Below are 16,002 nucleotides of genomic sequence, written 5' to 3'. Positions count from 1 at the left end.
TTCTATGGTGGACAATTTTACAGATTAACCAGCGTCTGAATGAAGAAATTTCTCTTCATCTCAGTTCTAAATGGCCTACGCTTTATCTAGAGACTGTGACCCTTGTTCTAGAGGCCCTTTAGCCGGAGAAAACAACATCCCTGTGTCCAGTTTGTCCAGCCCTGTCAGAATTTATATGTTTCAACTGGATCTCCTCTCTATCTTCTAAATTCCAGTTGACCCAATCTCTCCTCACATGATACTTCTGCCTTCCAGGAATCAGTCTGATGAATGTTCACTGCTCTATGGCAAGTACCTTCTTTCTTAGATAAAACCAAAACTGGACACAATAATCCAGGTGTTTCTCACGAAGGCCTCGTACAGCCGCAGTAAGACATCCTTGCTCCTGTACTCAAATTCTCTCATAATAAAGGCCAACATACCATTTGCCTTCTGAACAGTTTGCTGCACCTGCATGACTGGTGCACCCAACACACAGGTCCCTTTATACAATCAACATTTCCCAGGGCTAAAAGAGTTGTTTAATTGCTTTGCCATTTCCTTGTTCTCTATCGTAATTCTCTTGTTTTGGACAGTAATGGACACACAGTCCACAAACCCCATCTCAGGGCAACTAGGATCCCACAGTGAGAGTCATCCGAAAGCTGTCAATCGCAAGTCTAAGGTACTCCAGAATTATTGCAATTTACTATCGGAGATGTTAGCTGTGGTTCAATGGGCAGCATTCTCATCTTTGAGCCACAAGGTTGAGAGTTCAAGTCTCACTTTCAAGACAAGTCTCACTTTCAAGACTTGAACACATAATCCAGGCTGACGCTCAAAACATTGCAGTACTTGTCACAACTCGGATAGCCAGGTGATGAAGGATAGAATACTGGAGCTTAATCTTTATTCACTTAAAAAGCTTTTATTTGCAAAGACATACGTTACATACCATACAGTGCCAACAAAAAAAAACCCTCTTTCAGCCAGTTTCCAAAGAAATGAGAATAGGCAAGTCCCCAATTAATACCTACCACTCAAATACAATTAATACCCAACTGATTTACAATTAAACAGGAGTACTGCATGATTAAAGATGTTGTTTTATGGATGAGATGTTAAAGAACCTGTGTGCTTTCAGTGCTGTTGTGTCTTACATCTCAATTTCAAAGAAAAGTGGAGTTCTCCTTAGCAGAGGGATGTATATTAGCCAATGTCACAAAAATAGAACAGATAAACTGGACATTATTTTCACTGCTGTTTGTGGGAATGTGAGAGTCTTGGCTTTCATGTTCCAGACATTAAAATGGTCTACCCTATGGAAAATTGTTTAGCTAGCTGAAACAGAGCTTTCGAACATCTTGTGGTCATGAAATGCATTGTAGAAATTCTTCCCATTTTTCTCTTCACATGTATTTTAATGACTGACAGTTACTCTAACAGTTTACTCCTCAATGTTTGCCACACTAAGTGTCAATGGGTTGTGGTATCTTAGACTTGGAATCCCCAGCTTGTGAGCAGCCACAGACATTGACTGCTGCCAAATGCTTTGCATCTACCACTCTCTAACTTCCTTTAAGAGAACAAATCACATAAAAGAATATCTTACAAAACTTATTTATCCTTATTCAATTAGAATGCAATCTGCACATTAATTTCACCAGTGTTTTCAAGCTATTGAACTTCAACAAGGTTTTTAAAATTACTGAAGAGCACAAGTCAGTAAAAGCAATATTGGAAAGGATACTTTACTACATTGAAAGATAACTCCACAATGTTGCAGTCAAAGAGACTTTAGATTGCTGAATCAGCAATAGAAAATTGCAGCTCTATTTTAGACTCTGTACACTCTCCTGTTAAGCACACCTTGTTAATAGCTAGCTCAAGGTGCAACTAAGGGACAGTATATTAGTTTACGTACATACACCAGCACTGGAAAGTCAGTTAGCCCGGTCAGCTGGTTTATGATACAGAACAAAGTCAAATCCCACACTGGCTGGGGTTATTCATGAAGGTCCTGCCTTCTCAACTTTGCCCTTCACCTGAGGGGCAGTAACCAACTTGTTAAATCACCGCCAGTCAGCTCTCTGCCTCCAAGGGGACAGCAGCCAATGGTCATCTATGCTATGGCAATGTTACCTTTTACCTACACCAACTCTCATATGTCCTCTGACTCCTGGTCAACAAATGCCTCAAAGTTATAATTTGCATCACTGTGCTCAAATCCATCCTTTGCCTCATCCTTCCCAATCTCTGAACCCTCCTTCAAAACCACGATCACATCCACCACACACAACCTCCAGATATCTGCACTCCTCTAATTCCAACCTCTTAAAATTCCTGATTTTTAATCATTCCACTATTGACAGATGTGCCTTCAGCTGCCTGGGCCCTGAGCTCTTGAATTCTCTCCCTAAATCTCTACACCTCTCTCTCTCTCTCTCTCTCCTCCTTTAAGGTACCTCTCAAAACTTAACAATTTGACCAAGCTTTTGGTCACATGTCTTAATACCACATGTGGCTCATTATCAAATTTTCTTCATTAGCGCTCTGGTAAAGCATCTTGTGATGTTAAAGGCACTATGGCACAGTGGTCAGCACTGCTACCTCATAATGCCAGGGACCCAGGGTTCAATTCTGGCCAGTGGCGGTCTGTGTGGAGTGCGCATGTTCTGCCCATGTCTGTGTGGGTTTCCTCCAGGTGCTGCTGTTTCATCCCACAGTCCAAAGATGTGCACAGGGGTTAGGTTAAGTGGCCATGGTAAATTGCCCCTTAGTGTCAGGAAGATTGTTGTCCATGCAGGCTCGAAGGGCTGGGAAGGATTGTATGAAAATGCAAGTTTTACATACAAAATAAGTCCATTTGGCCCCTTGACCCTGCTCTGTCATTCAATAAGGTCATGACTGATCTGTTGTGCGAGTTTCACATTTCCATCTATGTCTGATAACCTTTGACTCTCTTGTCTAACAAGTATCTTCCTACCTCTGTCTTAAAAATATTCAGTGATCCCACTTCTACCCTCTGCTGAGGCAGAGTGTTACAAAAATATTTCTCCTCATCTTTGTCGTACAAGGGTGACCACTAATTTTAAAGCAATGCTCCCTAGTTGTGGACTTAAGATTTTATAGCAATAATTTACAGAATTGCTTCCAACATAGACACACTCAAGCTGCCACTAGGTTCCACAGTGAGCTTGCAATGGGTGCCACTAATTCCCGCAACTGTACTCTCTTTCCCTTTGTGTCTCAGCTCACCTTTGTTCTTCTATTCCCACTTCTGATATTTGGTCATGATGGCTTAGCAACGTCCAGTTACTTGAACTTTCCCAGCTGAATTTCCACCTGTCAGGCTCCTCACACTGTGACATTAATTAAGGATGGATGAATTCACCGGCAACCAGGATTCTACCTCAACAATATACAACGCAGGACAGTGCCAAGTGTACCTTGTGTACTTGAATATACTGTCAGCTGAATATGAGACCAAAACTTTAATATTTGAAAGGCTTAAAGGAATTTATTAATTATCCACAAAGTGAAAGCCACAATACTTTGGCCTTCTCTAAAATGCTGAGTGTGCAAACTGTGCAGAGATCGCAAGAGATTGTTCTATTAGCTGGAACACCATTGCCCCCTTTTGGCTCATTGCTACATATACGTGCATAGAGAGATAGCCAAGTTTGTGTATTTCCTCCAGTGGATTGGGATTGCAGAAACAACAGGGAAAGATCTTCAGGGCACATTTGTAGCTGCTCAAATTATTAACATTTTGCTTAGATTTGCCATCATGCCCTTAAATTTTATGTCCACAAAAGAAAACCCCTTTTATATCCAAAAAAAGTAGAAACCCCTCGTAGGTTGAAATAGTGTAGCGTGAAGCAAAATGCCTTACTGTATAATTCCCCCCCCATCTTTCCTTACTACACTAGGAACCTGTAATAGCGTGGCGTACTTTGGATGTTATCAACAGGCTTCAGGCTTTGTTAGGAACAAAAGATGTTTATTGATTACAAGAAACTATGTACAAGCTGTTGCAGTAAGAAGTCTCACAACACCAGGTTAAAGTCCAACAGGTTTATTTGGTAGCAAATGCCACTAGCTTTTGGGGCTCCACCCCTTCATCAGGTGAGTGGGGAGTTCTGATCACAAATAGGGCATATAAAGACAAACACTCAGTTTACAGAATACTGATTTGGATGCGAGTCTTTACAGCTAATCAAGTCTTAAAAGGTGCAGACAATGTGAGTGGAGATTACACATCTCTTTACCTATGCTTAATGTTTTGTCTCTGGACAGGACAGTAAGTGAGATGTTGCAAGCCCAGGCAAGTCACGGGGGTTATAAATAATGTGACAGGAACCCACAATCCCGGTGGAGGCTGTCCTCACGTGTGCAAAACTTGGCTATCAGTTTCTGTTCAGCGACTCTGCGCTGTTGTGTGGCATGAAGGCTATCTTGGAGAACGCTTACCCGAAGATCAGAGACAGAATGACTGTGACCGCTGAAGTGTTAGCCAACAGGAAAAGAACAGTTTTGCCCGGTGATTGTCAAGTGATGTTCATTCATCTGTTGTCGTAGTGTCTGCATGGTCTCCCCAGTGTACCATGCCTCAGGACATCCTTTCCATGGCTGCCTGAGGCATTACTCCAGCCTTTACAAGTTGACTACATTGCTGTCAGATGCATTCTAACAGAGAGGACTCTGTTAAGTGATCTGCTTCTACTATGCTGTCTTAAAAAGATCAATCCTCCTTTAACCTTTTACACAATCTTCAAATTGATTTATTCAACCCACATTCTAAATAAACATTATGTATACAAGTTAGACATCTTTGGGTGGCACAGTGATTAGCACGGCTGCCTCACAGCGCCAGGGACTTGGGCTTGATTCCCAGCTTGGGTCAATATCTGCATGGAGTTTGCACATTCTCTCTGCACGAGTTCCTCTGAGTGCTTTGATTTCCTCCCAAAGTCCAAAGATGTCCGAGTCAGGTGGATTGGCCATGCTAAATTGCCCAATATCGTCAGGGGGGACTAGCTAGGGTAAATTTATGGGGTTATGGGAATAGGGCTTTGGTGGGATTGTGGTCAGTGCAGACTTGATGGGCTGAAAGGCCTCCTTTTGCACTGTAGCAGTCTATGATTCAATCTGTAAATTGATATATTGATTATTCAATGGTGAGAGCTTAAGGCTTGCAATTAACATATTTCTAGTAGTAGGCTTCAGCCATGCACTGTTCCAAATATGGTCTGCATGGTATTCTTCCACATAGGCTGTTGCTTTCCAAGTTCCGTCCTAATCTCTGTGCTGACCGAAGACTATATATTTAACTCTGTGGAAAATGTCACGCTCCAATCCACCATTGGAACCTTTTCTCTGTCACACACCTCACTTTACAATGCAAGTACTATCAAAATACAACACAAGTCTGATGTCTTGACAGTTCACTCAGAAACTCAGTCTGTCACTTGTGAAGGAAGTGGTTGTAGTACTCTATTTTTGATATTTGAGTCATGTGATAGAGTTCCTTCTCTTCCTAGCATTTAATTTTGGCATCTTTCTCATTTTATCATTTTATTATACTGGTTCTTGTATCTTTCTATTGTTTGACCATTTCAGCAATCTTGTTCTGGCATGTAACCTTAATTTCCTCCTCTGCCCAAATTGTTGCTTTGTCTCATCTTCTCCGGCAGAACTTCTTCAATTGAGTGATTTTGTTTCCCAATCCCCACCTTCCATCTTCTGTATCCACCAATCTTCTGCTTGGACTTGAGTTGTTCCTTATTCCAAGCATCCTCCTCCTCCCCCCCTGCACCCTCACCCCTTGGTTTTTGTACCTGTCTCCACCAGTTGCAGTTTGGTTTGAGCTTTCTTCCAGCACTCTGCAAGAAATTTCCAGTCGACTGACATTTTTTTGCCAACTTAACGTTCTGCTACTGACAGACACGTCAGAGTTCTTCCTCAAAGCACCGCAGTTTTATTTTCGGCACAACATTCTCTTGAAGACAATCACAGTCACTCTTTAATCCATTGCCCTGCTTTTGCAATCCATTTAGTTTATCTGTTTGAATTTCTTCCAAAACTGAATCCATCACTGCGTTCTAACAACCTTTGATAACAATCTCTCCCTTCTCAGAGAACTGACATGTTCCTTTTGCTGTAGTTCCATTGAACTCTATTTCTTTGTTTCTTTTTCCCCTTTTTGATATTTAAACGCTTATTGATTCCAACAGTTGTGTTCGTTCATTCTTTGGGCTGTCCGTTGCCATGCGCTCCTCAGCACCCTCCAACACCAGGCAGTTTCTGCCTCTCTGCAGAATTCCAATTTCTCAAGCTCATTTATATATTTTACAAGACTAGTAGTTTGATCATTCAGTTGGATTTCTCAAAGATTCCCAATATAGCTCGAGTGAATGGTATCTCTGTTCTAATTTCTGCTTCAACAGCTGAGACTCTTGCAGTAAATGATACAGGATATCCAACATGAGCGCTCTGGATCAAATTTTTGAGGTGCTTCATTCAGACAACCAATTCTCTCACTAATTACAAAACTGATAGCATCCATTATGTGGGATTTCCCTGGCTCTTCAAATTCCATGCTATGACTTCTGTTGTGAATTCTAGTTGTGCTTTTTCTCTCAACACTTTTTATTCACATCTTCATGCTCTTACTCCAGTTCCTTCACCAATTGCTGTACTGTTTCCTACTGGTCCTAACAGATTTTCTAGCTACTTCCAACTTTTTCTGTTTTTTACTCCCCTACTACACTTCACCTATTGCCACAATAGGTCCACAGCAGGCGCCATCTCCTGGCCCTACACTCATCCCTGGAACACCTGGATAACAAAGACTCCTATGTCACATTCCTATTTACGAAAGCACTGTCTTCAACACCATTATTCCTAAAAATCCATCACGAAGCTCCATGGCTTGGGACTCAGCACCTCCCTCTGCGACTGGATCCTAGATTTCCTAAGCCACAGACCACAATCAGTATGGATAGGCAACAACACCTCCTCCATGATCATTCTCAACATTGGTGCCCCACAAGGCTGTCTTCAGCCCCTTACTATACTCCTTATACACCTATGACTGTGTGACGAAAATGCCCCATCAACTCAATTTTCAAATTTGCACAGTGGGTTGGATCTCAAACAATGATAAGGCAGAGTATGGGAAAGAGATAGAGAATCTGGTGCAACAATAATTTCTCCCACAATGTCAACAAAACAAAGAAGAAAGTCATCAACCTCAGGCAGCTTAGTGGAGGACATGCCCATCTACATCAGGGATGAAGTGGAAATGGTCGAGAGTTCAAGTTTCTAGGTGTCCAGCTGCAACTTAGCCTGGTCCCTCCATGCTGGTGCTATAGTTAAGAAAGCCTATCAACACATCTTCTTTCTCAGGAGGCTACGGAAATTTGGCATGTCTGCTACAACTTTCACCAATTTTTACAGATGCACCATCAGAACATAAGAACATAAGAAATAGGAGCAGGAGTAGGCCATCTAGCCCTTCGAGCCTGCCCCGCCATTCAATAAGATCATGGCTGATCTGTCGTGGCTCAGTTCCACTTTCCCGCCCTCTCCCCATAACCCTTAATCCCCTCTCTTATCAAGAACCCATCAACCCGCTTCTTAAAAATATTTAGCGAGGCAGCCTCCACCACTTCAACGGGCAGAGAATTCCAGACATTCACCACCCTTTGAGTGAAGAAGTTCCTCCTCAACTCCGTTCTAAACCGCCTCCCCTTTATCTTGAGGCTGTGCCCCCTAGTCCTACTGTCTTTTTTGAGCGGGAAGAGTCTCTCCACCTCTATCCTATCCATCCCATTCATCATCTTATACGTCTCAATGAGATCTCCCCTCATTCTTCTAAACTCTAACGAGTACAAGCCTAGTTTATTCAGCCTCTCCTCATAGCTCAATCCCCTCAACTCCGGTATCAGCCTAGTAAACCTCCTCTGCACTCCCTCCAGGGCCAAAATATCCTTGCGCAGGTGCAGCACCCAAAACTGCACACAGTACTCCAGCTTGGATCAGAACTTGGTATGGCTCCTGCTCAGTCCAAGACTGCAAAAAATGACAAAGGGTCATGAATGAAGCCTAGTCCATCATGCTAACCAGCCTCCCATCCATTGTCTCTGTCTATACTTCCTGCTACTTCATAATCAAAGATGCCACGCACCCTGGACATACTCTCTTTCACCTTCTTCCTTTTGGGAAAAAAGATACAAAAGTCTGAAGACACATATCAACCAACTCAAGAACAGCTTCTTCCCTGCTGCCATCAGACTTCTGAATGGACCTTTCTCTAGATTTAGCTACGATTTTAACACTAAGTTCTGCACTCTTCCCTTTCCTTCTCTATGAACAGTATGTTTGTATAGTACTCAAGAAACAATGTTTTTCACTGTATGCTAATACATGTGACAAATCAAATCAAAATGTGGAAAACACAGAAGCCAATTTGCACACATCGCAAAAACAGTGATGTAATGAAGACCAGATAATCTATTTTAGTGATGTTGGTTGCAAAGGAGCTACATGGGTGCAATTTCATTCTTACTTTCAGGACAGTCCATTCTGATTACTATTAACAATTTTGATGCCCAGTAACGTTATGGTGACAGAGATTATGCTCCCTCAAATGTTGACTCTGCATTAAAGATGCACTGAATAGCTGTGACAGTAGTTGTATTTCTTACCTTGGCAGTAGCCTATTTGAGGATTATACTTGGCATATGCAGAGAGGATCCTGAATAGCTTTGCCTGTCCCTCTTTAGCTTCTGGATTTCTACCCATCAGGGAACAGTGAGTAGGAAATGATCTTTCTGCACAGAAAAGACCAATATTAGAAAATGTGCTGCACTCAAAAAAATTGTCTGTTACACATTACATGTAAATAAGAATATTTACGCATATAAAAACCTGATGTTTATGGGCTTGTTCTAATAAATTCAGATGATGAGGTGATACAAAACAGAGTGGTCAGAACTTATCAGGAAAGATTGAAAAGGCTGGGCTCTTTTGTCTAAAAGAGAAGACTGAGCAGTTACCCAATAAGATTTTGAATAAATTTGATAGTTATAGGAGATGTTTGCACTGTGGGGTATCTAAATCTAAGTGTATAAATATAAATCAGTCACTAATAAATTCTACACAAGGAATTCAGAAGAAATGTCTTCACCCAGAGAATGAAGAACTTGCTCGTACATGGTGTGGTTGCAGTGAAGAATAACCTAGGTGCATATAAGGGAAGCCAAATAAACATGAGGAAGGAAGGAATAGAAGGGTATGTTAATAGCATGAGATGAACTGGAGCTGAACACGCAAAGCATATCTGTTGGGCTGAATTGCCTGTTTTGTGTGCTGTAACGTCATCCAAAACTGTGCTCCCTGCATCCTAACTCAGACAAAGTCTTGTTAACTCATCGCAGATGTTTTTGTTGACCTAGACTGACTCAGAATCCAGCAATGCTTCAAATTTAAAATTCTCATCCTCGTATTAAAATTCTTCCATGGCCTTGATCTTTCAACCTCTAATAGCCTCCAGCCCTACAACCCCAAGATAGAATCCTACAGGAGGCTGCCATTCGGCACATCAAGCCTGCATCAACAACAATCCCACCCATCCCACATCCCTGTAACCCCATATATTTACCCCACTAATTGCCCTAACCTACACACCTTGGGACACTAAAGGACAATATTACATGGCCAATCTACCTAACCTGCACACCTTTGGACTGTGGGAGGAAACCCACACAGACACAGGGAGAACATGCAAACTCCACACAGACAGTTACCCAAGGCTGGAATTGAACCCAAGTCCCTGGCATTGAGGCAACACTGCTAACCACTGTGCCACTGTACCACCCAAGAGCTTGGTAGCCCTTCAGTTCTGGTCTCTCGCACATCAACTCCCTTTGCTCCACCAGTTATGGCCATGCTTTTAGTTGCCAAGATCCTAAGCTTTGGAATTCTTTCCTTAAATTTCTCTTTTTTTTGAAAGGAACTGCTTAAAACACAGCTGGGGGCATGTATCTGTCTGAATGTGCTCCTGCAAAGCGGCTTTAAGGCATTTCCTATGTAAAGGATAATAGTTTTTATTTGTACTAAAAGTCTCGTAATGAATCACAGAACAAATTATTGTTTACCAAGTTATTGTTATTTAAGGGCTGCAGAAATTGATATTATCAAATGCACCTACTTCCCCCTCAGGCAAAATAAAAGCTTACTTAGAAATAGTGAGAGAAAACATTAGACAAAGAAACATGGGGCGAAGACAATGTTGGCACAACTTTTGCTGGAGTGGGGCATCTTGCAGTGTACTTTGTTAGTTCAACTTTTTGCTGCACCCCTTAAGTCAAACATAATTTGTCCTGGAATTTGTTGATAAGGGTGGAGAGAGCAAAGGGGCCAACAATCACCACTTTAACCAAATACCCAAGTGGTGAGAAAAAAAAACAGCAGAACAATGGAACGCGAATTTGGTGAATTTGAACGAAATCAGGCCCAGGTAGAGAAATTAAAGACAAAAACGAAAGGCAAAGTAGGAATAATTAAAATTTGACTTTTTAAAATCTCCAATTATTTGCCAATATAACAGTTTAAATTGCTTGCTTTCTGGGACAAAGCAGACAATTGGCATTGTACTGATTACCACGCCATTTAAAATGAACTTACTCTATTGAGTTTCAGCCCCAACCTTCTGAAACCTCACTCTTCCCCTACAGCTCTGTATTAGTCCCATGGCTCCACACTTATCCTATAGTCCAGTATCAATCTCAAATGGTTTTCTTTTAATTAATTTACTCATGGGTAAATCACCGGCAAAAGCAGCATCCCTAATTGCCCTCAAGAAGGTGGTGGTGAGCAACTTCTCAAAGCACGACAACCCATGAAGTACAGGTACACCCATTGCTACAGAGAGGGAGCTCCAGGATTGTGACCATCCTTTTCCCCCTATTGTCTTGCATCAATCCCAAAATAATTTGGCTGTTCATTTCTCGCCTTGTAGCCCTGTATCAATCCCAAACTAATCCCAGTGTCCTGCTCTCTTCCCATAACTCTATCAATTCCAAAAAGATCCCATTGCCCATTTTGTGCTCGTAGTCTTGTATTGATTCTCAACTAATCCCACTGATCTTTTGTCTCTAGAAATGATGGAGTGAGTTTGGCTATAGACAGTTTGCTGCTGACTTCAAGCCAGAATGGTCAAGGTGACTGGTTCACATGTTCCAGTCATGTTTTGGCATACACTAGTAATTGAATAAACAATCTACTATCTCGGCAAATATAACATGTGTGCAAGGGATAGTGGGGGTGATGGGCTAACATTAAATCCAGTGAGAATTATAATTTTCTCTTTGCCTGAAGAGTTAATTGGTGTGTCAACAATAGCCAATTTGTAAACAGTCAATGATCTCATAGAACCTCCTAGTACAATCAGAAGCCCACGCTTCCCCATTCTAATATATGGACTACCTATCACCATGGCAGCATGGAGACTAAGCTGCTCAGGTCATATACCATATATTTGACTGCCCAACTGTAAATGCCATCACCCAAGACATAAGAAAAACTAAACAGAGATGAGGATAAGCCATTTGGCCCCGGCAACCTGCTCAACTATGGCAGGTCACATTCCCCTAAGCCTTAATTCCCCAAGTATCCAGAAAGATTGATTTCATTCTTTCATCTCCTCAACAACTGAGCATCCACGTACTTTCTCTGCAGCAGAGAGTTCCAAGGGTTCACAACCAGCCACCACCCCCCTCTTCCCTTCCCCCCACCCCTTGTCCTTTGAGCTTCATCACGTGGACAAAAGAAATAGAACCATCACTTTCACACTATTCAGCCACCTTACCAACATCGAGGACAATCTGTCTCAACGTTTCAATCGTGACATCAGGGTTTCGATTAGGCGCCAAGTTGCGAGTTCTGCTGTCCATTTCTGTCCTCTCTTTATCCGCATTGTCCAGTGTAGAAATGGCCACCTGCACTCCATACTCATTCACACCAAGGCTTGCCAGCTGACTGCGGAGTTCCTGCACATACTCCTATGAAAAGTGTTAAGCCGTTCTTAAGCCAAGGCATTTGTATATCAACTCACTCCCAAGTATTCCTCAACAAAACACCAGTTATGCCTCAGCTGGAGTAAACTTTTCAATTCTGGGCACTACACATTAGGAAGGATGCCAAAGCCTTACAGAAGGTTGCAGAGGGTGTACTAGAATGGTACCAGGGATGAAGGGCCTCAGTAAAGACTGGAGATGCTAGAAAATTTTACTGCTCTGAGAAGAACATTAAAGAGATTGACTAGGAGCGTTCAAAATTGAGGAATCTTGTTACAGTAAATGAGAGGAAACTGTTTCTATTGGCAGAAGGGTTGGTAACCAGAGGGCAGAGTTAAGCTGGTTGACAGAAGGACAAAACGACGAGTGGAGGAAAAATAACATTTATGCAGTGAGTTAGGATGATTTAAAATACACTGTTTGAAAGGGTGTTAGAAGCAGATTCAACAGTAAGTTTCCACAGGGAATTGGATAAATCCTAAAAAAGGATACACTTGTAGTTTATGTGGCAAGTACATGGGGTGATAGTGGTGGTGGTAGGGAGGAGTGGAATAAATGGAGGTTGAAGTTTAAATATCCTTATTCTAACAGATGATTCAAGTGTCACACTGTCACCTTCTCTCCTTCATCAGAAAGCAACCTTAATTTAATCTCTTCATTGAGCCAACTCTCACGGTGATCAATTCATTTCATATTGCCCCGAAATTTGTATCGAAATAAGCAAAAACTAACAAGTCAAACAAAAATGTTTGTTGTCTGTCAAGCAGCAATAGTTCGAATGTTGGTGCAACCATCATGATGGTGGTTCGAACAGATTTACACAGTGAAATTTTCTATTTACTTTAGACCTTATGAATTTTGCATTGATGACCTTCACTTTAAAAATTACACATGCAATTCCTGTGACATTGCTCAGGTTTGGAGTCAATAGCTTGACTTTCAGCTGTGTCAGCCGTGGCTAAGAGAGTAGCAGTCTCATCTGAGACACAAGGTCTAAGGTCAAATCCCAATCCAGAGATGAACAAGTGGCTGAGATTTCCCGTGCGGTCCTGGGAAAGTGCTGCATTGTTGAAAGTACTGTCTTTTAGGTGAGGCATTAAGCCGAGGTCCCATTTGCCTTTTCAAGGCATGATACTATTTTGCAGAGGAGCAAGGGAGTTCTGTTGACAGTGCCTGGTCAACATTTATTCATCAATCAAAAATCTGGTCATTATTATATTGCTGCGTGTGGGAGATTGCTTTGCGCAAATTAACTATTTTTTCCTACTTCACAACAGCAACTACATTTTGTTATCTGGAAGGTGGTCTGGAATACCCAGATTTTTTTTTATTCATTCGTAGAATGTGGGCACTGCTGGCTAGGCCAGGATATATTGCTGTCCATTCCTCAATGCTCTTGAATCAAGTAGCCATTTCTTAGGGCATTTAAGAGTCAACCACATTGTGGACCTGGAGCGACATGTAGGCCAAACCAGGTATGGCTGGCAGATTTTCTTCCCCAGAAGCAGACCAGATGAGTTTTCATAAATGATAATCGACAATGCTTTCATGGTCGACATTAGACTCATTGCAGCTTTTTTTCATTAATTCAAATTTCACCATCTGCCTTTGTGGGATTCAAACCTGGAACCCTAGAACATTACCCTGGGTCTCTGGATTACTTCTGCATTGAAAGTACCGCTGCACCAGCGAAAGGTGCTATATATCTTTTTCTTTTCAATAATCTCCATCGAGGTACTTAGATTGATAAAATGCTTTTAATTTAAAATGTCTCACTTAAGGTCAAAAATAAACTTTTCCTTACCCGGTAGGAGTGAAGACTGCTTCCTTTAATTAGATCACTACCCAGAAGGCATTTCCACAGATGACCACGTAGTTTTATAGGAACGCCAGCTTCGAGGAAGCTATGCATCTGAAATGAAGTTTTAATAAATATAACTCTGAACTCTCCTGTACAAAATGATCAACTTGTAGTTTCAGTTTACTAGTGAAGAACGATGTACAAGGCATGAATTATTTTGCAAGTAAAGTGGGTTTTGGAATTAACCATGCTGAGGGATCAGGGAGGGTCTTCCCCTCCCTCATACAGAGCAGATAAAGGCAAGATCCTGAGAGCTCTAGAGTCTTATCACTCTCCATTTAAATATCAAGAGTGATCCAGAGGTCTGGACTAAGAAGGTGTAGAACAAGAGTTCAAATCACATTGTAAGAAGTTTGAGAATTTGAATCAAGTTTTTTTTTTAAATTTGGAAATAATAAGCAGGGATCAGTAAAAGTGACCATGAAAGATGAACTATGAGTGAATCATTGTATAAACTCATTCAGCAATGTCCTTTAGGGAAAGAGCCACCCTTATGCAATCTGGGCCCATTTGTAACTCCATTCCACACCAACATTGTTTGACTCTTAACTGGCACTCAGTTGCAACAAGCTTCTAAAAACAATCAAAATTGTAGGGGTCTAGAGAGATTCTCAAACCCCTTCCAGTTCACCTTCTATCATTCTAATAGTCCATGATCCAACAACAGTGGAGCTGTTGACTAATCATAGTAGTCAATTCCTATCATTGGACGACAATGGACCCAGGTTGAGATAAGGGAAACCTCCACTACTGGAGAGCTCTGGGGATCAAAGCTCCAAAGTCACCTGTTCTTCCCAAGCTCCCTACACTCACTATATATATTGTCTCACACCTCTCACAATGCCAATACAAAATACAATTGAAATAATCAGCATTCTATCCCAACCTGTCTCCTCAGGGATCCCATTCCATGGACTGACCCACCATTAAATTAAATATTATTCCATGGATTAATTTGAATTTATCCCATTCAATCACAGACCACGTCCTTTCATTCTACTATTTTGGATTCTATTTGGTTCTACTATTTCACATTGAATAGATCTGTCTCAACCTACTGTTCTGCACTGAGAAAACACCCATTTGTTATGGCACAGCTGATGGTAAATGCCAAGCTGCCAAATCCCAGAAGGGAAATTTGAAACATCTACCAAAATGGTTTTTTGTAATTTGCATAGCGTGTGGAGAGGTTCTCAAATCTGAAAATGATGTCCCGACTACTTGTCATGATGTTATAGTAAAGTAAATGATTATTAAGAAATAAAGGGAAGCAAAATAGAAGTACACACAGACACAAAAAAAAGGCTTTACACAGTAATAATAGTTTCAAAAATCTTAAATTAATTATCATAGGACCCAACCTTCCCTTTTCTGCTCAGCAACTCCTTATGGATATTAAAATCTATTGAATTCTGGTAATTTTTTTAAAACCACATAGTGCCCTTTGTTTTCTTTTGGGGTGTCACCTAGAGTTGTCAGTAACTGGTCCTTTGTTCACATTGCTTTCTAGGAGTTATGACCAACTATTCCAGCTGACTGCTGGGAGATCTAAACAACAACCCCCCTCACAAAAGTTTCAGTATTTCCTTCTTTCCCACTTATCGCTCCATTGTCGCACTCAACCACTTTAGAAATGGAGGCTCTTCGGCCCATCGAGCTAGCACCGACAACAATCCCAGCCTATCCCCATAATCCCATATATTTACCTTGCTAATTCCCCCAAAATTAGGGTAAATTTAACTTGGCCAATCAACCTAATCCACACACCATTGGACTGTAGAAGAAACCAGAGTACCTGGAGGAAACCCATGCAGACATGGGGAGAACGTGCAAACTCTACACAGACAGTGACCCAAGCTGGGAGTCGAATCTGGGTGTCTGGTACTGTGAGGAAGCAGTGCTAACCACTGTGTCACCCCATCCTCCCACTCATTACGATTTCCCACTTTTTCTACCATTTCAATTCCTTGGATGCAATTCCCAAAACAGAGGATTGATTAACAAATATTTACCAAGGGTAATGAAATATTATTTTCTCTGTTCCCACCATCACTATGTCTCTGCAGATACCACTTTATG

At 41.5% G+C, this 16,002-nt stretch overlaps 2 protein-coding genes across 2 annotated transcripts in view; one reads left to right on the top strand and one right to left on the bottom strand.

The window, feature by feature from the left end:
- Positions 1 to 16,002, top strand: part of bmal1a (basic helix-loop-helix ARNT like 1a) — a 127,416-nt gene that overhangs the window by 35,694 nt on the left and 75,720 nt on the right. The window lies entirely within an intron of this gene.
- The window catches only part of LOC145343756 (USP6 N-terminal-like protein), a 111,966-nt gene that overhangs the window by 95,406 nt on the left and 558 nt on the right, over positions 1 to 16,002 (bottom strand). The window contains exons 2-4 of the mRNA XM_080190053.1: positions 13,867 to 13,974; positions 11,855 to 12,047; positions 8,691 to 8,816 (exon numbers count right to left, since the gene is read on the bottom strand). Of these exons, the coding sequence (XP_080046179.1) occupies positions 8,691 to 8,816; positions 11,855 to 12,047; positions 13,867 to 13,974 (427 nt within the window). The remainder of the gene's footprint in view (positions 1 to 8,690; positions 8,817 to 11,854; positions 12,048 to 13,866; positions 13,975 to 16,002) is intronic.

The sequence above is a fragment of the Carcharhinus amblyrhynchos genome, chromosome 6 (genome assembly GCF_965287045.1).
Source record: "Carcharhinus amblyrhynchos chromosome 6, sCarAmb.v2.hapA, whole genome shotgun sequence".
NCBI classification, from domain to species: domain Eukaryota; kingdom Metazoa; phylum Chordata; class Chondrichthyes; order Carcharhiniformes; family Carcharhinidae; genus Carcharhinus; species Carcharhinus amblyrhynchos.
This window is presented reverse-complemented; position numbering and strand designations above follow the sequence as displayed.